Raw genomic sequence first — 24963 nt, 5'->3', positions numbered from 1 at the left:
TGTTTGCACTCCTCTACGCAGCTAATGGGTTATCAAATTTATCCTAAGAAGGTTGCAAAAGGAAAAAAAAAGAGAGAGAAAGAAAGAAATGGCTTCATGTTGATCTCTTTCCATTTTCTTTTCTCAGCTTCATGCATTGTCCAACCTGCCATTTTAGAAGACAGATTTATCCCTTATTAGTTAAATTGGTAACTGTTTGCTCTAGAATGATTGTTAGTAGTCCCTTCTTAAATAATGCCCTCTGGTGTCACACTACATCTACCCTGGCTTTGGTTATCTCTAGGATTTTTCTCCTGTTAGGAGAATGGATATTTTATTGACATGTAAAAGGGTTACAAGGCAGGAGGAAATGAATTATATGAAATATAAAAGTAGAAAGCTAATAAGAGAGTGGACTTGATAGATAAGGCACGAAAATAAATCTAATTTGACTGTAACTCAAGTGCTTCCTATTTATGAAGTAATAAGCATACCCTGGACTAAACTAGCGTTAACCCAGGACATAGCTGTTATTTTGTCAAATTTAGCTGGATCCAACAATTAACAAACAGTGGCTCAGATTTCATGTGTGTGATTATTTTGATGCCTGGTGGGAAATAAGGCCGTGATCTCCTAAAAGGGGACCTCTGTGAGATGCTTTCTCTGAAAAGTCCATGGGAAGGGCTCCAGCATGGGCCAGGGAAGATGGCAGAGCTGTTTCCTGAGGACTGTGCAGTGGTGTAGCACTGTGGGAATCATCTTCTTTGTTTTTCATTTCCGACTTTGTGTTCTCAGTGAGTCCTCCCCTTTATTTACCCAACCAAAAATCTTCAGACCCATTGGAGAAAACACCTTCAAGTGCTTTCCCTCTCTCCCTATAGAAAGTGGGGGATGGAGAGGAGAAAGAAATGGATCCTTCCTTTCCATAGTATGCTGTATCTTTGAGGAAAAATCCCATTTAATGAGACGAGCATAAAGCTCCTTTCTAGAAATAACAACACGGTCTAATTCCAGTCTGGAAAGGGAAGCAGCATCCCTTCCTCTGCCTCTGGGACAAATACTCCTGGGCTGGGGTTGCCAGGGCCCAAAGATATCTGTTGCACAAGCACACCATTTTGTTTCAGATCCTGCGAATGTTTCAAGTAGTCATTATATAATGGCTTTTGTCTTTTCCCATTGCCAAAAGGGTCCAGAAGATATATGTCATAACACTGCGCAACGCCTGCCCCTGCAGTCCCTCCTGCAATCATCTCATCTGGGTGGGACTCGAGCTTGATGTCATTCAGCCCGGTGCAGCTCCTATCTACGCAACCAAAATACCCAGCCCTGACACAGCCTGTCTTGTTCCCCCTGGCATTTTGCAAGCCGTGCCCACACTGGGGGGCTTCCCCTATGTGAGGTGCTCCCCTCTCATGCTTCCCCTGCTGCCTCCAGGGCATTCCCACCTCACCCTGCCTTGCTGCACCAGGAGCAGCCAGCACTGCATGCAGCCCCACTTAGACATAGAGGGGAACAACATAACCCAGAGCAAGGCTGCTCCTCCTGGAAAATGTGCAATGGTTGCCTTTATATTTCCCCTATGCATTTTATTTCCCTTTTTCTTTCCTACCCTTCCACACCACAGACGATTGTTGTCTTCCTCTGCTTTCTCAGTGGTCCCTGAAGAGGTAAAGCGCAGCCCTCACCACAGCAAAAGGGAGGAGGACTAGGGGTATCTGGCATTCAGCAAAAGGAGAAGCAAAGACCAGATCTTTTTTCTTTCTATTCAGGCATCTAGAAATGGTCACAGGTCAAACTAGTTGCACTTTTCACCTTCCCCACAACCTGTCCAGTTCTCAAGAGCTTTTCTGCACCAGGATGTGGCTGCATCTTTGGTTTACGTTACAGCTGGCACTTACACAAAACCATCTAAACGGAGTACAACAGGTTAGCAACAGGCTTGTCCTCTGTTCTCTAGTGAAGATGGCTCCTGCCCTCTCATGGTTGAAGGCAGATATGTAAAACCACTTGTTTGTTCTTTGCAAAGAAACACCAAATACCATTGCACGCATTTCCTTCAGCTGGCTCCTCATAGTCTGGCATCACCCTCCTTTAACATACACACTGACGCAACTGGGAAATTCTCCCATGGCAGACACTGACTGGTTGTCATAAGACAATTAGCAAAGCAGGGTTGCAATCCCCAACTGTGGTCTCAGAGTGCTACAAAACTATGAAGTGTAGGTAATACATAAGGAAAGTCACTCGCCCACCCTTTTCACACAGTGTTGGTCTTTTTTCCACCAGTTAACCCACCCTTCCTGCATCCATCCAGCTCTAAGGAACAAGACTTGCATGGGTTTCTCTAGTGCACCAAACAAGTTTTTGCCAATAGACTAAAGGCCAGGGGTTGATGGTATGAATGATGTAAAGTTGTCCACTATGTTCTCACTACCTACTTGTTCAGATTTCCTCTCCCAAATCAATGAGATTTTGTAGAGATTTGATCATATCAGTAGAACTTCTATTGTTTTGGTCCTTCTTTCATCCCCCTCGCCCCCCTCCCTTTTTTTTTTATATGATACAGAGCATTTCTCATAACTGAATACAAATCTGTGAAAAGCCAACTTCTCAGAAAAACCTTAGCACATGGCACTGCCCTCTCATTTCCAAGTACAACCCAAGCCTAACACTCAACCAGCTGTCCCACACACCTGACCAATGCATTGTGTTCACACAAACCTCCCTGAGAATCACAGGCTCCCCCAGAGATACCCTTTTCCTTCAGAGGTTGCTTGCAGCCAGGAGACCTGCACCACTTCTCAGTGAAAGTCTGGAGGGGGGTAATGTGAAATGCCAGGGAACTAAAGCCTAGAGGTGGCGGACAACCAGCTCTCTTGTTGATTTCCTGGCATTGGTTTCTATTTCCTGACCACCCACAATACTCTGTTTTCATCCATCCCAACATGGGAAACAGCAGTTGCAATGTTTGAATGAAGTAATGTCCCTTAAGAGATCAAATATTTTTCTGAAGCATCATAGAAGCAAGAGCCATCTGGGCAAAGGTCTAGCTGCCTCCCTGGTGCCAGGTTTACTAGGGCTTGTGCATGAGGAGGGAGAAAGGCGTTGATTTGCTCTGGGTTGGGTTGGTCTGGGGAGCTTCTCTCTTTAAACCACATAATCCCTGCTCTGTCCTCTGTCAGCTCCATCCGTGTGGGTTTTAACTGACATTGAGCTATCCGAGTGCGGAGATGACTTCTGCTCACAAAGTATTCCTATTCTTTTTGCTCTTGTCACTTTTTCATCGGATTTTGGCAACCCAGGTCAAAGTTGAGAACCAGCACGACTTCCGGGACATGGCCAGCATAGTAGCCATGGCAAAAACCTATGCGACCACGGAGCCGTTCATTGACTCCAAGTATGACATCCGAATCCAGAAGATTGGCAGCAACTACAAGGCTTACATGTGAGTGCGTGGCTATGGGCTATGCTGGAGCAAGACAGCGGGGAGACGGTTCAGTTGGTGGCTGCTCTGGGCAGGAGTAGGAAGCTGACTTGATTTCCTTGAAGAACAGCCCTGCTGTTCTCCTCCCACCTCTGAACCCAGATCCCTCTTCTCCATTCATCTGCACGCTAATGGATCATCTTCTCCATTACCTACCATCAGTTCATTGTTTCTGGAGTGTAAATCTCTCTCTGTCTGTTCCCACTGTAACTGTGCTCTGCCGTCAGCTATCACCTCTCCCTCCAACTGCCAAAGGGCTCATCTTTCCCAGGAAACTCCTCCAGCTGCCAGTACCCTCTAGTGGGAACTGAACCCACCCCCTTCCCATCTGGCAGAAGCAATAAAAAAGGCTGAGCCAACTGCAACTCATGGAGTCCTATAGTATCCAAGCCATAGCAACACCCATCCTCACCCCAGCTGGAGATTGTGGCACCACAGCCATGGCACACACGGACATGAGGAGCACACAGCACCGCGTACAAATGGCCTCAGCCTGGCCAGCTTGCAGGGTTTCTGTAAGCATTTTGCGTATCTGCTTCTTGGAAGCATACAAAGGAGGGAAAGGAGGAGAGACATTTCTGTGAGTGTCCTGGAGCTCCTCCCTGCCCCTTGAGGTAGTGAGGCAGGTGGCAAGAAGGCAACCCTCAACACTGGCATGCTTAAAAATATTAAAAAGCATTCAGCCAAATGTCAGTGGTGTTCAGGTTCAATTAAGGATGTAACCATGACTCAGTGTAAGAAACCTGTTTCTTCTTACTGCAAACCAATAGATGAGAAAAGACAAATAGCACAGCTTCTGTGGAAGCTCCTTGTCCAGCCACAAAATTCTGGACAAGTAGACAGCTCCAGCAGTACATTCATCAGGTTGCCAGATAAATTTCGTATGTTACCTAACACCCACAATACTGTGAGGTTTAGGTCTGTGTTTACAAACTCCCAGGCCATAGCTCTGGTGAAACATAGTAAAGTAAGATAATCAAATGTACACGATCACATATTTTTCAGCTATAGCTATCTAAAATTCCAGGTTGGATTCATAGCACAGAGGTATTTAAGTAAACTAGATAACGGCTGAATCACATTCTTCATGGAAAGGACTTGTGGGACACTCCACTACTTCATGTGAACTCAATGAGAGAAAATTAGATTTAAATATGATCAGGTCAACAATAGCACAGTTGCCTAATATTACATTAACATCTCAGGGAGTCTGGCTTAAATTGGCCAGAGGAAGGAAGGTTTAAAATATCAATTAAAATTCCCTGTTCCTGCCAACCTAGTCAGCCTTGGCTCCAGAGCCTGCTCCCAGTCTGCCTCTAAGAGAAACAAAGGCCCAGTTAGCTTGACCATATCCTCTCCCCATTTATTATTCGCACTCACCATGCGTTCATCCAGACAAGGATCCGAAATAATACCACATAACTGAGGAAAGAAAGCAGTCACACTAAAAGCTAATCCCACTTGGGAATATAGCTGCACAAACAATTGTTTGCTAAATGAGAAACGTTTTCACATGAAAACAGCCATGAACGGGAAACACCTTAATGAGAAATGAAGCTTATTAGCAAAGAAAGCAAACAGCAAAATTTACCCAGGGGCTTGCTAACCCAGAAGGCTGACTTATATTGAGATAATCATTTATGGATGTGAGCTTGGGAGAGCGGTACAGTCAGTCCCATCAGGGGTTGTTCCTTCTGTCCCAGCACCAGACAGAACAGAAAGCTCTTTCTATGGTGTAAAGAAATAAGTCCCTACTATGTCCAAGGACAGAGGTAAAAGCAACCAAAGTATCAGAGTTCTCACTGATGTCTCAAACAGAAGACTCAGAATCATTAGCCATGCTAGCAAATCTCAGCCTTAAAGGCGATTACAGCGTCTGCAGTGGCATCACACTAAGTAAATTACTTTGATCTGTGAGTCATGGAAACTACCCAGTATTTTTACACTTTCATCTACACATATAGACTTTAAAAGCCCCTTCCTTCTGAGGAAAGGCTGTGTACCAAAATTCTCCAGAATATGTTTACTTTGCACCAAGCATCTGCTGGAGGGAGGATGCTGCAGGGTGACTCATGCATTCCTCCCCGCCCCAGATGTTCAATGCACTTCCTTCCAGCCCATGACCCAAGGTTCAGTTTCCCATTGACTGCAGTGCAGTGACTCCAGATTTACACAACTAACAAACACCTACTTAGCCCATGCCTCAGGCCAGTCTCAAAACCAGCAGATAAGCAACATGTGATACATGCCTAAAATTCCACCAAATGCATTTAGCTGTCATAATACTGGTGAAGGGAAAACATGAATACTGCTCGCGTAGCAGGGGAAATTGGGGCAGAAATTGTGCTTCTACCCTCACCCCAACTGGGGTCCAACAGAGGGATCGTTTCCAGTTAAGACTCATGAGATGTTCACTTTTAATGAAGCCAGCAGCTGGTGATTTTCAGGAGTGAGATATTCTTTCCCACCAGCTCTTAGTAGAAGGGTAACATCCTTTGCTTTCTGGTTTCATGAGTGTGACTTCTGATCTTGTCACCTCAAATGCAGTTCAATATGCTCTGCAGGGGATACAACATCAGCTGTGTCTCAACTCAACAAACTACTTTTGGACTGAAATGGCCCAGCTTGGAGATGGTGAGTATAGGACACCAACAGCCCATGGTCTACTGGTGTATCCGCTTATCCTAAGCAATGCTGAAGGTGTCTTGTCACAAATCTGCTTGATTAACCAATCCCTAAAAGCCTGGGGTCTTTTCTTTTAAGATACTGACTGTACACTGTTGTGGCACTGTGGTGGGTTTGACCTTGGCTGGATGCCAGGTACCCACCAAAGCTGCTCTATCACTCCCCTCCTCAGCTGGGCAGGGGAGAGAAAACAGGATGAAAAGCTCATGGGTCAAGAGAAGGACAGGGAGATCACACAGCAGTTACCACCACGGGTAAAACAGATTCAACTTGGAAAAATTAATTTCATTTATTACCGGTGAAATCAAAGTATGCTAATGAGAAATAAACCCAAATCTTAAAACACCTTTCCCCCACCCCTCCCTTCTTCCTGGGCTTAACCTCACTCCCAGTTTCTCTACCTTCTCCCCCTGAGTGGTGCAGGGGGATGGGGAATTGGGGTTGCAGTCAGTTCACACGTTGTTCCTGCTGCTCCTTCCCCCTCAGGGGGAGGACTCCCCACACTCTGACCCTGCTCCAGCCTTAGGTCCCTCCCACAGGAGACAGTCCTCCACAAAATTCTCCAATATGAGTCCTTCCCGCAGGCTGCAGTTCTTCAGGAACTGCTCCAGCGTGGGTGCCTTCCACAGGGTGCAGCCCTTCAGCAACAGCCTGATCCAGTGTGGTCCCGCATGGGGTCACAAGTCCTGCTGGCAAACCTGCTCCAGCCTGGGCTCCTCTCTCCACGGGGCCACAGGTCCTGCCAAGAGCCTGCTCCAGCACGGGCTTCCCACAGGGTCACAGCCTCCTTTGGGCATCCACCTGCTTCACTGTGGGGCCCCCCATGGTCTGCAAGTGGGTATCTGTTCCACCACAGACCTCCACAGGCTGCAGGGGCACAGCCTGTCTCACCGTGGACTTCACCACAGGCTGCAGGGGAACCTCTTCTCCAGCACCTGGAGCACCTCCACCACTGACCCTGCTGACTGCAGAGTTGTTCCTCTCACATTCTCACTCCTCTCTTCAGCTGTTGTTCTGCTGTAGGTTTTTTCCTTCCTTCTTAAATATGTTATCCCAGAGGCACTACCACTGTCATGGATGGGCTCAGCCTTGGCCAGTGGCAGGTCCATCTTGGAGCCAGCTGGCAGTGGCTCCATCAGACATGGGGGAAGCTTCTAGCAGCTTCTCACAGAAGCCACCCCTGTAGTGCCCCCGCTACCAAAACCTTGCCACACAAACCCAATACACCAACAGCCCATGATCTGCTAGTCTATCCACTTATCCTAAGCAATGCTGAAGGTAACCTTGGTCACAAATCAGCTTGATTAACTGATCCCTAAGAGCCTGGGTTTTCTGGGTTTTTTTCCTTTAAGATACTGGCTGTACACTGTTGTGGCCCCTGATATTTTGGATGACTACTAAGAAGCTCTTTGACTTTCAGTCCCTAAGAGAAATTGGGTTTGAGGCAGAGCATCCTTAGGGAAAGATATTTGTCGTGTCTCCTTTTCCACTTCAGGTTGAATACAAAAAGGGAAAGAAAAAATAAGAAGTAGAAAAGGAAGAAGAAGAAGAAGAGGAAGATGAAGAGGAAGAAGAAGAAGAACAAGAGGAAGAAGAACAAGGACAAGGACAAGGACAAGAACAAGAACAAGAACAAGAACAAGAACAATTTGGTGGCATGCTTGACACCTGAACTGCTCAGACATGATCGGAAGACAGTGATCTTGACAGAGGCGATGGTGTAGGAGTTTGATGACTGGTCCAGAAGGCTTCAGCTGAAGCTATTCCATTTTAAAACAGCAAAGTTCACTAACAGGAAAGTTAGGGATACAGCTTAGAGAAATATTTATATCTTATGCCAAATATTGGCTGGAGATGGGTAGGCATAAACAAGTCAAACCAATCAGCCCAATGGCTAGAGCAGAGTTCTTATTTTGGGAGCTTTTCCACATCAGATTTCCTTGTAAAACTGTATAGCTGTGGTTTGGTTTTCTCAGGGACAACACAGCTGCTTACATTTGGTATGCCAGGTACATTTTCTGAACAGTGATATCCAATCATCTTCTCACTAATCAGACTCCAGGAGTTCTCATCAGTACTAATGGGATGTTGGATGCCATCTGCCACTGCAGGGCAATTTTCTGAACATAAATGTTAATAAAGAGTTGTTCTTCCCATTGCAGAACTGAAAAATGTAATCCTAAGAACCCCAAGTGAAAAGAGAAAGAGAGGCTGAGGGTTGAATACTGACCTTACAGGCAACCAAAGAGCTCATAACAATCAAAGCTTGAGGAGGAACCCATTCTTTTGCTTAGAAAGTAGGGTAGGAAGATGGATGTTGGTGAAGGGAACAAGGGACAAGAGTCCACTCTCTGGAAACACAGTCATTCAATACAGTAATCATGCTCCTTTGCCCCCACCCCTCCCCCTTTATATACGGTTACAAAAACCATTTAGATTTCACAGCAAGTACATATATCACTTTAGAAGAGAAATGGAAAAAGGACTCCATGCTGTCCCTCACCAGAGTAAAGGGGAACCTTAGGTAGTCAACTATAATGATGCAGGTTTATAGCCTAGCAGGACATCAGTATTACCACTGTTTCATGTAGGTTTGCAAGTTCAGAGTCTCTTTTCCACATCACGTGCAAAAGGTGAGAGAACTGGCAGCAAGGGTTCCCACAACCTCATGCTGAAGTGTTGGATGATACCTCATACTCGCCTCCTAAATCTTTACCTAAATCTTCCTCAGCATGGAGATGCTCCCTGGATGTATCCTGTCAGCTTGTTGACTTGTCCTAGCTTGCACACTATGCCAGGGTTATCTGCAGTGTTGCCACAGCAAGCTGTCCAGGGTCTGCCTTGTGCCTAAGGTCAAAAAAAAAAGGAAAATTTTCATCCCTTGATGGATGATGATGAAAACCAGAATTTGGCAGCAACAGTACCTTTTTTGGAAATTAACCATCAGTTACAGCTAACCAGACTCCAACAATTTTGCAATTCTACATTCTCCAAGTCCAGACACAGTAAGCCACAGGCAGGTCAATGAAAACTCAGTGACATGACACTTCTATGACACCAGTACAATTGAAATCAAAGTTAGAGACACAGAATGTCAGAGCTGGCATTTGTGGAGCTGCTCAAGCAGATGTTTGCCTGGAAAGTTGCTTTTCCATGGACAGCAGATGCTACCATTGCAGAAAACAAGGGTGATTATCCCAGAGATCTTCTACAGACTTTTCAGGTCTCCTAGGTCTTCTGTATAAAGAAAGAAAGTACTCCCAGAGCTTGATGTGTGCTCAAGGTTCCTTGGAGGTTTCCCTGTCTAACTCCTCATTCAGTTTTTCATGAGTCTGAACAACATAGCCTGTATGCAGTGTTGTTGAGGAAGGATTTGGAAAGGCTTCTGTGAGGAAGAATCTCATCCTCTCCTGTACAAGCACTGAGTCAAGAATGAGGACTACAGTATGAGGGAGGACGGGGCAGGAGTGTATTTTCATGTTGGGGTTATGTTTTTGGTTTGTTTTCCTAGGAGGACATCCATCTCTGGAAACTGGAAGGCAAACACAGGTTCTGCGATGCTAGAACAGATTGCAATGACAGAGAGGTAAGGAAGAGGGTTTCAAGACAGCATTCGATATTCTTGGGTTAGAAGGGAGGAATTGTATTTCAGACTTTGGTTAAATGAGAGAACTGGTAATTGAGGTCTCCTGGGAGGCTGGATAAAGGAGTTTAAAAGACTAAGCGTTTCCTTAAAAATATACTAAGGGCACAAACACAAACTGTCCTATTTTGGAGAAGAGACTGGAAGTACAGCTAGAGGCCAGCATCGCTAAATCATTAGATCTTTAGTGAATGTAGCCACAGGAAACAAGGCCATATTGCTAAGGTCAAGCACACCAGCCCAAATATGTAGGGATAAAATCAGAAAGGTACAGCACAAAACAAGAAGTAACAAGAAGTTACTGTAAGTACATTAATAATGAGAGGCAGACACAGAAAAGTATTCTTCTGCTCAACAGAGGGAAAAATCTGTCAGCTGAAGTGTTAAAAGCCCTTTTTTGCATTCGTCTCCCAAAAGTGGACACTGGTTTAGGTAAGGTCTTCTCACTGCTGAACTGAGCAGAAGGAATAGCCTCATGTATATCTTACAGACTAAAATTTGCGAATGGTCCTTCAATATATTCAAATCACTGTGACATCTGCTAATATTGCAACTCCATGACATTGTTGACTCATGGTGACATGCTTTGCTGTAATTCCCAAACCCTATTCTGCAGAACTGCTATCAAGTCACTTGTTGTCCATCCTATTTAAAGTAAATTATTTGTATAGAATGCATAACTATGTGTAGGCACTCATTCCTAGTGAATTTTTTCAGGTTACACCTCCAGTTTGTCAGGATCATGATTAATTCTGTCTCTGTCCAGGTTTGGGCACCACATTTGCCAAGAGATAGCAAGAAGGTGGAGAGAGCCCAAAGGACAATAAAAAGAATGCTTAGAGAAAACATAATCAGCCTACGAGAAAAGCATGCAATAATAGCTTATGTAGTTTTCCACCTTTTTCAGTTAGCAGACCACTGTATTTTTCTGGTAAAAGTGTAGACTTGTGCATAATGAATCTATGCCTGCAGTGCAGAGGTTCACTTTCCTCCATTAGATGTCACAGAGCTGGAAGAAGGTGTCCACAAGCTGAACACCGCTTCATCCTAAAGATGGAAAAACTTGAAGGGCACGAGCTCTTCAAATATGTGAAAGGCTGCTAATAGGCATTACTCATTCTTTATATCACTAGTACAATACTGTAAGAAATTATAAGCTTAAATTATAGTAGAAAAGGTTTGTTTGAATATTTCCAATATTTCATAGCAGTAAGGATAGCATAGCGCAGAAATGGATTGCCTGGAGGAGGTGGGGAATGTCCGTACTCCTTCAGATCAGATTAAAGAAATGTCTCCTCTTTGGAGTACAAGAGTTGTGCAGGTGATCATCTAAGGTCCCTTCTGCAGCTTTAGTCCTGTGAAACAGGGAAGGCAAGTGAAGCCCCAAATCAGATGCTGAATGTGACTCTGCAAGACCCTAACAGGACTGTAGGAACTGGACATTATTATACATTGAAGGACGAAGGGTAAACGTTCCCTCATTGCGGTATTGTAGGACTAAAACCCAGATTCCTGTCAGCCTGTCAAGATGCATTTTGAAGGTTAATTTTATAGATGTAGTACCAAATTCACCACTCTAGCCTTATCCAGCTGTGAATGCAACAAATTCTGAGGAAATCTGTGAGTTATTCAGTGCATGCAACAAGGCAGAAATGTGCTGGAATGCTCTGATGAGGTAGAAACAACCTGAAGTACCTACTGCACTGAAGAGTAGCCCAAAGAATTTACACATTCAGGTAATAGTAGGCAAAATGGCAGTAAATCCTCTGCAAATGCTACCCCTGATGCATATGCATAAATACACACTCTTCTGTCCCATAGCACTGCTGTTACAACCCAGCAGCCCTGATGCCTCCCGGTGCTCACCTAGGGCCAGCAACATTGAAGACACATAGCTATCAGGGTCTCTGGCATGGGCAACAAATCTTGGAGCCTGGCTGCTGAACCCAGACACCTAGAGATGCCCCTCAGGAAGAGGGGTGGTGCCCACGATGATGCCCCTGGGTGTGGGGCCATGGCAGTGCACGAGCGGGGCTCCCATGCCTGCTGCCTGGCTCACAGGGTCCATAGTTCTCCTCTTTATGCTGTGACTTCTCCTCAGGCACTGTCTTCTTCAGGGAAGCTGGGGTGAAGGTGCTTGGTCTCTTCATTAGGGATAAGGGCACCAGTAGTCATATAAGCCATATTCTTGCTTCTTCCCACAGACGTTGTGTTTGCACAAGTTGGTCACTATATTGTCAGGCTATGGGGACTCTGGCTGGCTTCAAGGACATAAACTTGTTCTTTGGCCAGAACAGCTTTTTCCCAGTCCCTGTAGGGTCTGTGAAATGTCAGTGTTTTCATGAGGCTGTGGCCTTCCTTCCCCTCTCCGCATCTTGTCATAGCCCTGCTTATAGATCTGCTGTTCTGAAATTATTATTTTTATTGAAATGGTTGGGACTGCTCTGCAGCTGCACAGGAAATAAAACCAGGCAGCTTCATTCCCTCCTCATTTCCACAGCAGGGGATGTCGTCCCCCCATAATACGCCTCTTGTAATTCTCTCTGCTCCTCTGACACCAGGATAGCTCAGGGGGCACCAGCTCACGTTCCTGTCCTGGGATGGCTAGAGAAAAGGGCTGCAGTCTGTAGCTCTCCCTCTAACAAAACAGTCCCTGGTCCACATGATGGGACCACCTGGCTAGGAGCAGCACCCCAGGGATAGAAGGGAGGCAGGAAACTGTAAAAGGATGAAATTGAAAGAGTAAATTGTAAAGTGCAGGAGCCGCTGGATTACAGATCAGGGAGGGGATGGCTACTCCTTGCTCAATTCTGCACTGACTTTCCAATCCTATTCCAGCTGCATCAGGAGAAAGCTGCCTGTATAGTGGACGGCTTTCAGGCAAAGCCAATACAAATGGCTAAGAGGCCAACGCTACCGGGAGATTAAATGAGCTAAATATTTATAGCTTGGCTAAATGACAACCAACTGGAGATCTGATGTAAATACCAAGGAGCAAAAGAGACATTTTTAGGTGGCTTTGAGGGCAGGATTGAAAGAATCTGAAATGAAGGGAAACTTTAGGCAGGATTCTTTTTTTTAATCTATCGTCTGTGTAAGAGAGGGAGGCAATGACCCAGCAGAGCATATGAAGTATGCCCTGTGAAAAAAAGGGCTCCTGATTCTCTTTGTGCTCCTATGGGCAGTAGGACGGGTGGCTGTATTTGGTGGACTACCCAATGACAGCTAATCCTAGGCCATGCTTCTGTGGTTTCTGCAGGTACAGACTCTGGGCAGATGCCTGCGCGGAAATGTTTGGAGGGCTTGACATCTGCGCTGTCAAAGCTGTCCACAGCAAAGATGGAAAAGACTATATCATTGAGGTGAGAGCATGGGGAACCTGAATGCAAGTCTCCTTTGGGAAGTGTATCTGCAAGCATACTCCCTTAGAGTTCATGTGCACCAATGTGCTCGCTTCCTTCTGTGTGCATGGTCCAGCAGTCACTGCTCCTTCGTGCCTGCCTGCATCCTCCAAGCTGTGGCCCACTGATACGCAAGGAAGCGAAACTGGGACACATGCAGCCAGGTGTCAGGGCTGAAGTGCTTTCATCTCTCAATGTGGAACTGTGAAAGGAAAAGGAGAGCCACAGACTGCTTGGTCACTCCAGCTTTCCAGCTGATAAATCCCCACAGTGCATAACCTTACCAGCACGGGACAGATGTGAAGCTGCCTTCTTACAGAGCACATAACACCCTGCAAGTGTTGCTGGCAGCATCCAAAGTTTGGTGTGTCTCAGTGCACCGGTGTGTCAGTACCATCCTTCCTAGGCTGAGCACTTGCAAAGCCAGTGCATCTCCCAAAGCTGGTAGTAGGGATCAATAGCATCATGAACAAACATGCTCATATTCAGCCCAACCTGAATTCAAGTGATGCTAACATATTAGTGATAGTAACCTCCCCCCATTACCCACACAGATGCCCAACAGATGATTAAGTCCATTAAAAATCTCAGTTTCTCCCTAAATGAGCCTATTTTTCTCCAATCACTTTAAAGGGAAACTCAATATCATAAGTCCTAACTACACCTAATTTAAAAGAGTAAAATAAATGGTGAGAGTGTAGCAAGAAGGTCCGTAAGTAGCAGGCATGATTTATTTTAAAAAACAGGTGTATTTTCTAAAATCTTTTGCCCAGACAGCATTCACTACAATAACAGACCAGCAAAACAAAGCACCACAGAGTTACTTTGGGCAATGTGGACTACAAACTTTTGTGTTCAGAGCTGGACAGACTGTGGCTCTGAGAGCTAAAATTCAATGTACTTCTTGCCAGGTCAGGAGGCAGACGTGGGAGAGGGGTAAATAGCATGCTCAGGTCACCCTAACAGGGCAGAGAAGGAAAAACTGGCCAGAAAATCAAAGTGGAAACTTAAGAGACTCTCCGGGGGAGGAAAATCTGGCGCATAAGCAAGTGCCTCTGTCACTGTGCGACTCAAGGAGGCACAGCATCTGACTTGCTGTAAACTCCACCAACACAGGCCAGCCGCAGAAGATGAGCAGAGCCAGCCTATGGCTTCATGCAGGGGTGCTGACACACTGGAAAGCTATGTGTGGGAGAGCAGTCCCACCCGCTGAGGGTTGGGTTGCTGATGAGAACCACATGAGCCCTCCAGCGACTGCGCATTCCTGCATTATGTGTCTGCTCTCCGGGGAGCAGTGACCTGTCAAAGGCCATGTGATATAAGCGTGCTGCCAGCAAGCAAACGCTGGTGAGCCTCTGTCTTTCCTGAAGGGATGGGGCCACGGCTGATGGGTCTGTTCCTGTATGTAATTCATCAGCACCTAGAGGAGCATCCCCCAGAGCAGACCGTCTCCCTGCCACACACTCTTATATCTATGCACACGTAGCTGAGAAAGGAAAAGCAAGTAAGCAGTCTTGCTAGAGATGACTGTAAGGACATTTGGACTATGTCCATACATGGTCAAACATGAGATGTGGTTTTCATATCCCTGCATCTATTCCTGCACATAAGCCTATATACGTGCACACATGGCCAATTCTGTGCTCAAGGATTATATGCCTCTGTCTGGGTATACCTCTGGGTTTTCACATCTGCCCCCATGTGTGACTGGCTGGATGAAAAGCACATCTGTATACTAACAGCCATCATCAGCTTGCACACAGAGAGAAATGCACACTAAGACTCCTGTGTCTGAGACCAAGGTAAAAAGAAACTGATCTAATATGACACAAATCAGGAGAAACACAACAGCTTCAGATGGATCATGCTGAACTATCCCAGTGGAGAACCTGATTGAGCTGGCCTGACATACCAACAGCTAGGCAGGCATTCAGATGCCAGGCTGATGGACATTGTTGGGAAAGGAGTAGAGTAGTGCCATACAAAAAGCAGAACAAAGCCAAACGGGCACCTTTTCTACTTTATGCAGATCTGAGGGAGACGCTGACAAGTAATTAATTGCCTCCAGCCTACTTCCTAGGGTACTTTTCTTGGTCTGAAACTGATCCTTTATTTTGCTTTTTTCTTTTGATAGTGGGAGAAAAAAGTTATTTGACAGTGTGACAGTTGTATTTTTCTTGGTGAGAAGGAACAGTGTGCTGTGACATTTTACAAGAAAGCACACCTAAATGAGCTGAACAAATACGGAATTTGCACAATGCAGTCGCAGGCAGTAATTACTTTTCACAGTGCAAAGCAGTTCTCTAGGAAAGATTCGTAGAGGTAGTGATGGGCAGTTCTGTGAACTGAGATTTATCACAGTGGTTTGTTGCAAACAGAATCAGATAAAGACAGATGAGTTATCAACACAGCACAAGCATAATCTTGCACCCATGGTATTTGTTGTTACTTGAACTTCACCTTCTTTTGTTTCCCCATGGCAAACAGCAGAATCTAGTACGTTTCTGCCCGTCAAAGCACTAGCACATTATGCACCGTTTTCAAGGCTCATATTGAAAACTTGGAAGAAATCAGTAGACTTCTTCAAAGTTTCATTCTATTAAAGCAGCTGTGAAATTAATGGTAAATGCTGGTACTTCTTTTTCCTCTGCTTTAAAGAACTTTGCCACTTTAAGGGAATATTCAGCATGAACAGGCAGCAGTTCATCACTGGATCAGAAGGCCAGCTCCCCAAAACAGTGCAAGTTCAGTACCACTGTTAGCAGCCAGATTCTCAAAAGAGCTCAGCAGCGTGTATGGTTTAATAATCTCCCCCCTCCCTTTTTTTGTTGATCTAACCCTTTTCCACATCTCTGCTATGCTGACAGATATGGAGTGAGTAGAGGGCAAGTAAAACGATCCATGTGATTTATTCTTCCTCCTGTATCAGCTAAGCCCTACCTGCCATACAGATAAGCTGTGTTACTAGACATGCTCCTCGCTGCCCTGAAGGCCTGCCCATCCCTTCAGCACTGCTGTATCATTTCTTTTGATACGTCTAATCATCTGTTTCCTTCCTTCCTTCCTTCCTTCCCTGAAAGTCACCTAACACTCTTGCTTATGCACATCAGAGCGTAGAATAACAAGTCCAGCTTTCAGGCCTCAGTGCCAGATAGGCACAAGGGAAGGACCAGGATGGGGTTTTCCTGAGTCTCTTCTCTGCCCCGACACTTTCCGCTCTCCCCCTCCTAAACCTTATCATGCAACAGCAGCTGCATCAGCAGCAGCCACTGACCTCGGGCAGCTACAAAGGCTGGATCCATATGTGCCGACATCTTCTTGTCTTACCCAGCTGTTCTGTGATCTCCCCAGGAACGGGTGAGTGCAACCCACCTGTGATTCACATACTCCTCTCAGCCATTTGATTTATTTCACCATTAGCATTCGTATCTGCGAAGTTCCAGAGCAATTCCCCTTTCCCCAGAGGACAGACAAGGTGACATCTCATGCTCCTTTTCAGTTCAGCGGCAACCAGCTGTGTCATTTTGCCCACAGAAATCACAGCTATTACCAAAGGCCTTCCCTTATGCGTGTGATTGTTCATTCCCATATCTGCAAACCTCCCACCGCTCCCGTTCCCCTGCCAGACCCTACACAGCAGGACTGGAGACACCCTCACCCCTGGTGCACCCTCACTGGTTCAGGTGGGACCTGCTCCAGGGTTCATTCCCTCCGGTGCCTCTGTTTTAGAGTATTTTCCCCTTCCTCTCCAGCCGTGCTGCCACAGAAATAGGGGAAATCAGTCCTCAAGATGAGGAAACGAGGAGTTTGGGGTGTTTGAGTAGAGCGGTACCCCAGCTGCTGGCAGGGAGGGCGAGGGAGCCAGGCGCCGGCCAGCCTGGCGGCAGGGTAACGGCATCATCTAGCGGTCGGCCTCGCACTGTGCCTCGCAGGGAGCGGGGAGAGCTCTCTCCTCCTGTGTGGAGTTGCCAAATGAAACGCGAATGCTGCTGAGGTGGGAGCGGAGGAGGGGGAGACCCGCGCAGGAACCTGCTGGAGGGCCCCCAGGAGCCCCTGGCTGGGGACACACGGACGGGAGCCGGCCGTTCCCTGACATCGCTGGGAAACATCTCCTTTCCCCACCTCATTTTTCAGTGGAGAAAGCGAAGTGGCCAGCGGAATGAAAAGCCACGCAGTGTATTAACTGAGCAGGTCCATCTAATTTTTAATTCTCTGACCCCCTCCTTTCTCCCCCTGGGTCATGTTGGCCATGGAGATAAACATCAACTCACTCTTCCTGCAACCCCCAGTTAGAGCTTCCCAGGCAGCTTCTCCAGTGTTCTTAGAGACACCACCTATAGAAATTAATCCAAATTAATATTCAGCAAGAAAAGACCACAATACAAACTCAGTGAACTCACCTCACTGACCTCCTCTGCTTTAAATAATAATAATAAAAAAAAAAAAAGAAGGGTGCAAAACTTTCCATTTCACTCCAAGAGTGGCCTCTTGCAGCCTTGCCAGGGTGGAGTGCACTTCTGATTGTTATCTAAGCGTGAGTCAATGCCTTTCTTGAGCAATGCAACCTTTAACTCTGCATTTCCAGGGTTTTTAATGTTTGGTTTAAAAATAAAAGCAAAAGAAAATAAACTCTTTCAACCCTGATATTTTCGTACAATTAAATTTACTCCAGCTGAATCTGAACTTCATCGTAGTGCAGTTCTTCCTGTGGGATTTAGCTAATGTTTGCAAAGCACTTGATTTATGATGAACTGTTGAAAATTATGTTTAAGGCTGCTATACAGCTGAGGGTCTGCTGTGCTTTTGTTATTATTGTTGCTGTCAGACCACTTCTTACCTCAATGACCCTCTGACTGTTCTCCTTCCCCCATACCCACGGTCTTGCTTCCCAGCTTTCCCCAGCACGGTTGTGGTACTTGCTTGGGAAGCAGTCGTATAGCAACAATATCAAGAAGACAAGCAGAGAGTAGGTTTACTTTCCTGCACTGGGTGCTGTTGTTTCGGTGACATCCTATTCATTACACATCCGCAGTGTTTATTTCATCTCTCAGGGTGCAGTGCTTTGTGTGGATTAATCCCAAATGTTTCCTGGTTTCCTCTAGTCCCTGTTGCTCTCACCTCCTCAGGCGTCAGCATATGTCGTTTCTCTTCTCCTGTGGCTCTTTCTGCCGCAATGTCACCCCCAAATACTGTGGGACAATGCCAGGGAGACCTCATCCATCAGCAGCATCTCCTTAGGACACGTGAAGAAGAAAGTTTGTGTTTAGTTGATTTAGGAAGCCTCCAGCCACCAGAAGGCTTGGCTTGGCTTCCAAGCTGTGAAGGGAAGAAAAATGGGGAGTGGGGGGAAGTACATCCTATTTCCAAAAAAAAAAAAAGCAAAATCCCACGCCTCAGAATGTCAAGCGTGTTTCAGCATGGAAGGGAGTGGTAACTGTAGGTGCTGGCAAGGATGTGGAGACACAAAACAGGCTAATGTGAGAGGTGAGTTGAAACAGGCATCTGCCACCAGGAAACCTCCTTATTAACTGTTGTTTTTCCCTCCTGTGGCAGGTGATGGACAGCTCGATGCCCCTGATCGGGGAGCATGTGGAAGAGGACAGACAGCTTATAGCCGATCTGGTTGTTTCCAAAATGACTCAGCTTGTCATCACTGCTGGATCTACACTGTCACCGCTGAGGCCTTGGGTATGAGCAAAGAGAGACCTTATGGCCAAGTTGTTTTCCTGAACTTTTCTCTCTGTCTCTCCTCCCTGTGGGTCAGACATCTCGGAGAGTTGAACAGTCCCATATGAGAGTGTGTTGGATAGACTGAGTCCTACTCTTCCAAAGAAGTCTCTCACAGACTCTTTGAAGTGGGTGCTCTAGGAAACACCTCTCTCTCCCTTCCTCTCCCTCCATTTAACTGTGACATCACACCAGTAGTGTGGTCCATGCATTTAGACATTCTGGCTTGCTAAATTCATAGATTCATAGGGAAGACAACCACTTTTAAAGGTTCTTGCAATACCCAACTTAATTTCTAACACCATCCCTCAGGATAGGTTTCATTCCAGTTTTTGCATCTCTGATGAAAATCTGTGCTTCCCAGAACACAAAACGGGAATCTCCACCAAGAGTTGTTCCATTCCTTATTGGAACCCTTCCTCTGTGGAGATGCCCTTCACTCCCTTCATCAGGAGGAGGCTTGACTAATGCTGAATTTGTATAAGAACCTGTCACTTTTGCATTTAAACTGACCCCTTAGTGCTTCTTGTGAACAGTGAGGATCAAATGCATCTAATCTTAGTGCCACATTTCCCAGTAGCAGTCCTGTATAAATGAAACACAGCTGAACATCAACTGTGTCTCCAGGTGCATGTGCTACACCTCTTTCAGTGTCTGTCAGGGACCCAAGCAAGAAGGTTTGAGGATAAAAAATCTGTACAAAAGAAAGGACAGGAAAGTAAACAGGCTGAGGGATAATACTGACTGCAACATACTGGAACAGTTGTTGAACATAACCACTTTATGGTTTCTACTTTTGTCATATGGCAGCTCACTCCTGCGAAACCAGGTCTCCGGCATGAAGGTATTCAGGGTAACTCCAAACCAAGTTTTAGCTAGAGTAAGGGGGTAAACATTTAAGAGATACTAAAAATGCTTAGAGGCAGGAAAAGTGATACAGAAGGGATAGAATTTACCCTGGCCAGAGTGGAAACAACAATTGCCATCTGAAATAGCCAAGATATAGAGTATATAAGCTAAAAGCAAAGGGGAAGCCAACAGAAACAGGGAAGTTGGGCAGACACATCTGTTTTCTATGTCTGTAATATACTGGTACAGAATAGGATTGGATTACAACAGATCAAAAATAGGACTAAAGTAAGAACAAAGCAAATGGTCTTGAAGGGATAGGACGTCAAATAAGAAAAGGCTCTTCATCAAGAATACAGCCTACAGGTATCTGTATACAAAATCAAGGAAATTAAAACCACAAACATGTTAACTAGAGTGTTTTGCTATAGAGAAGGACCTTGGTACAATGAACATTGCAGAAACTGCACAAGCTACAACCACTAATATAATGTTGTAACACATAGCTACAAATGTGCAGAGAGAAGTAGTTACACGTGGGGCTGGTGAAACACGGAACTAGAGCTACAGGTGAAGACTTCCATGGAACGAAATAAAATAACAATTCTGAATTCAAGGATAGCAGTACTGAATACATAGAAATATGAACCCTTGGATATCCTATGGGTATGCATAGGATATCTGTACATATTCCTGGATCTGTCTATACTTGTCTCTGGATCAAGAAGAACTAAGAAATTATGAAACTGAGTGCACTGCACTGACAGAGATGGAAGAAGAAACCAGTCATAATAATGTGAGACTACAGCTATCAAGAAGCAAGTCAAATAGCACAGTGGGACAGCAATTCAGAGAGAGTTCTCCACCTCTGTAGGCATCTGTTTTCTGGAGCTGTTTTCTGGAGTTTTCTCCAAGTGCAATAGGAAACAACACCTTGACCTAGCTTTAAGAAACACCCAGGTACAAATTCAGAAAATTTGTATCATAAAATCATAGAATCATTTACTATGTACAGTTAGGTATGATGTCCAAGGGACAAATGTGATATCAAAGTAACAGTATGACAGAAGCAGTTAGAAAATAAAATTAATCAACTGCCTAGCATTGAAACTAAAACTGTATGGGCATTATTTGAGAGACTATTGTTTTCCAGGTTATGTGTATATACATTTTTTTTTTTCTTTCTGATCTGCCTCTGAACCAGGAATGCAAGAAATAAGCTTCTAGAGCTAAGTGGCAAAGTGATAGAGGACATTCAAGACAAACAGGGGGAAAAAAACCTTCTAATTTTGAAAATCTCACATTTAAGAAGGCCTTTATGCACCATCATGCAAGTTACGAAAGGAAATATAAAAAAGATAGAAATGTATTTTGAAGAGCGGATAGAGGGAAGAATGAAACAAATTCTTTGAGTTCATCGGAAGGTGGAACCCTACCAAAGAATTGGTGGGCTTTATGGATCATCCAAGGTTAAGGGGAAAAAGGAAGACAACAGGGACAGTGATCTGGCTCTAGTAAATTTAATTGATGACAGCGTGGAACTTCTTAAACTAGATATAGTTCTTCCTGATCAGAAAGACAGGGCAGAGAACAAAAACAGTGATTAAATCAGTGATGACTGATATTTTTAAAAATCATTAAGCCCCAAGACCCAGATGGCTATGTCCAATGAACTGAATTTAGGAAGTGACTAAACTGCCAAGAAAAAATGTACAATTTCGTTAGAAACAGTTATTGCTCTAGAGGATTTGTACAACAAATACAAAATGTGTGTTTAAAGAGTTGTAGGAGCAATGCAGAAAAATGTAGCCAACTCACAGACCTTACAAATTATCTCAGACTATAATTTAAAGAATAATACAGAAGACTAATAAACCAACAGAACCACAGCTTAAAAGCATCTACCACTTCTTTTTTTTTTCAAAGAAAAACATCCCATTAATTTCCTTTTGATTATTTTCCCCTCATTTCTTCGAGAATTCTTTCATAAAGTGGTAGATAACAGGCAATCAGTCAAAATAATGTAGCTAGACTGTCAAAAAGCCTTAGGCAAGGTATCAGACAAGAGCTATTCAAGAAAGCAAGCAGGGAGGGTCTAATAGGCAAAATTTCATTGTGAAGCAGAAGCTGGCCTCAGATAAAGACAGAGACATGAGAAATTGTAATTCTTGCGAACAGTTAGCAGGGGGGACACTTAAGGGATACTAAGCCTGGTCACGTTGATAATTGGTTTGGTTATAAGCCTACGACAGGGCCCGATGGTAATGACAAACTTGTTTTCATGCCTGCCTACAACATGAAACCTGGTTTCATGGTTACAGCTGCGGTTCTCCCCTTGCCTCTCTGCCCCACTTCCATATCTTCCCCTCACTGTTTCCCTTCCAAAGGCAGAAGACGTTGGGCTGGCCCTCACTGCTTCATCTCTGAGCCTCAAAATCATTTCTGAGAAGCCTTGGTTAGCTGTAGGCAAAGGCCGTAGAGGTGAATATGAGAACTGATTCCCTTTCTTTGGCTGGTCTTATCAGAATGTCTCACAGCATTAGGACAGTAAATTTCCGTGAACACCAAGGCAAGGTTTAGTGTCCCAAGTTATACAGGACTAGAAGCCAAGAACAGAAAATTTTGATTTCCCTCCCCATCCATTTTCTAGTTCCAGACAAATAGTGTAAAAGATGGGCTGGCAACCTTGTCACATTTATGTCGGTTGAAACTCATTTCAATGCTTCTGACTATTGAACATTTCTTCCCATTTCCAGAATCACTTAGCTCATTCTCTGACCTTTCAGGAGCCTTGAGGACCCTTTTATCATTGTGTTCTCCATGTAAATAGTCTGGCATGTAACCAGTCTATCTGCCTCCAGCTTCCCCTGCTTTCATAAACAATTTTGTGCAATAGGCTTACTCAGACTTTTGTTAACTTTGGACCAGCCCTTTGTGCAACAATTCTGTGTTGCTTCATCTGTTTCTTAAAATATCTGTCAAAAAGAGTAAATAGCAAGAGAAAAGAAAGTGCAGATGGCACCAACTTATGTGCCTTAGTCAGGACCAAGGATGGCAGTGAAGAACATCTGGCAGAGCTCCGTATGTTAAGTCACCACAACAGCAAATGAAACTCTGTATAGAAGATTGAAAGGTAGGCTGAGCTGGGGGTGGAGAGAGAGAGAACATAAATAATCTGTAGACCTTGCAAGTGGCACTAGCCATTACCCTTGAGAGAGACTTGGTCGCATACAGGCTAATGAAAACCATTGCTCAGCCTATGGCTGTGTTGACAAGGGAGACGCAGGAAATTAGGATGCAGGAGAAATGAGCTGGTGATGTATACAAAGACCCCAAATACTGCCTCATCCGGAATAATGTAAGCAGACCTACTTCTGGCATCTGCAGAAGGAATCACAAAGCTGGGAAAGAGAAGTGGGTGATGAAAACAATTAGGGCCTGGAAACATTCCCTTGGAGGGACTGAAGGGATTCAGTCTCTTGGCTTTAGAAAGGAGGTGAATGAGAGAGAGGGCAGTAAAGGTTTGCAAAATAATGAATGGCCTAGCAAGGGCAGGTTGTGAGAACTATTCTCAAAACTCAGAACAAAGCAATGGAATTTAGAAATGGGAAAGGCAATAAGGCTGAGAGCTGAACAAGCCTCAAAGGGTCTGGGTGTCAATATCAAAACAAAATACCTGGAACTGTTGCAAAGATTTTGTGGAGCAGATAATAAGCTTCATGTTTCAGTCTTGAAGCCGGCCCTTGCTTATTAGCAATCAAGAGGAGACCCCTCAGGGTAAAGAGATGATTACTCCATAGATGTTTCCATGTTCATCCCTCCTTCCTTTGGAACATCTGGTGCTGGCAACTGTCCAAAATGGGAGATGGGACTAAGAGACCCCCTCAGGCCTAATAAACTTGGTAATTCCTGATTGCCTAAAAAACATTCTAAACTGTAACTTCATTGTTATTCCCTGTGAGCAAACAACTTCTGCGCTTTTTATTACTTAGCTCTCCATTTCAGTCCCATGAGATTTTACCAGCCAGATGCTGCATATGTGTGTGTGTACGCGCATGTGTGTATTTAAGGAACACTCCATGACTCTGCAGTTCCTGTATTACCTCAGGGCTTCTCTTTGGGGACTCTGTATTAACTGCAATGGCCTTTTTTCCTCCAGCCTCCACAAGTTCAGCCCGCACCAATGAAATCTCAGACCGGACCTCAGCTTGGACAACTGTCCCAACCACGGCCTCCTCCCCAAGGTACAGTTCTTTGGGTCCCATGACAGTGTGGACTATGAGACCTATAAGCTTACTTTCCAAATAAAAGCTTTCAGGATACATATTTCACTCGTCATTCCATTTCACTGACAAGCAGGCTGTTAAAGCATCTGCTGTCATATTCCGCAGCAGCTCAGAAAGTGGGATGAAAATTTGTTGCAGATCCAGTTGATATTGCTGGTAGGTCTTGGTTCAGCAAGACAAGGCCACTTGAACTGGCACTGGAGCCAGACTCTGGGCACAGAGTATACTTACGTTTGCACAAAGCTGTAGTAGCTACAAGAGTTAAGAAGTGACAGGAAGATGCTAGTGCTGTCACACCTGGAACAGACACCAAGGTGGTGATGCAAGGGTGCCTGATCCATCTGTCCAGGTGTTCGTCAGCAAGAGCACACCCCCAGCTCCTCCTGACAGCAGAAGCAGGTTTGACTCAAGTGGCTTGGTCAGAACAACAGGTTTGGTTTATTGCCCTGATTTATGCCGAGGTGATGAAGCACAGGGCTGCCCCATGGGTACCCAGACCACACCAACTACTCCATTCACATAACTGATTAGACCCTCTTTTTTGCTACCCTTGTCCCTTCCTTTCTCCCTCCAATCTCCTACAAAATTAACACCCACCTCAAATTTTCTCTTCCTCATCAGCCACAGGTTTGCCGTATCCAAAATTTAGTATTTCTGATACCAAATACATCTATGTTATCTTGGCATTACATGGCATTACCGATAGGAATTGTTGGCCTTGCAGGATACTACTCCCCATCCGTCTCCAGTACTCCCCTTCAATTCTCTGTGAATTATTTTCTCACGTAACTCCCCCTTGCCCACCTGTGAAATCCAGCCAGCCCTCACAACACTATCTGTAACTTTTGTGAGCTTCTCACACTATTATCTGTCACATCCAGCAATTTCTCATGTCACACCCAATTGTTT

General features: G+C 45.0%; 1 protein-coding gene across 2 annotated transcripts in view; it reads left to right on the top strand.

The window, feature by feature from the left end:
- The window catches only part of SYN3 (synapsin III), a 216224-nt gene that overhangs the window by 183271 nt on the left and 7990 nt on the right, over positions 1-24963 (top strand). For both annotated transcript variants that reach the window (XM_080393313.1, XM_080393312.1), the window contains exons 8-12: positions 3282-3424; positions 9660-9734; positions 13051-13153; positions 18746-18880; positions 23928-24012. In XM_080393313.1, coding sequence (XP_080249439.1) covers positions 3282-3424; positions 9660-9734; positions 13051-13153; positions 18746-18880; positions 23928-24012 — 541 coding nt within the window. The remainder of the gene's footprint in view (positions 1-3281; positions 3425-9659; positions 9735-13050; positions 13154-18745; positions 18881-23927; positions 24013-24963) is intronic.

This window comes from Falco punctatus (assembly GCF_963210335.1).
Source record: "Falco punctatus genome assembly, chromosome: 6".
Classification (NCBI taxonomy): domain Eukaryota; kingdom Metazoa; phylum Chordata; class Aves; order Falconiformes; family Falconidae; genus Falco; species Falco punctatus.
This window is presented reverse-complemented; position numbering and strand designations above follow the sequence as displayed.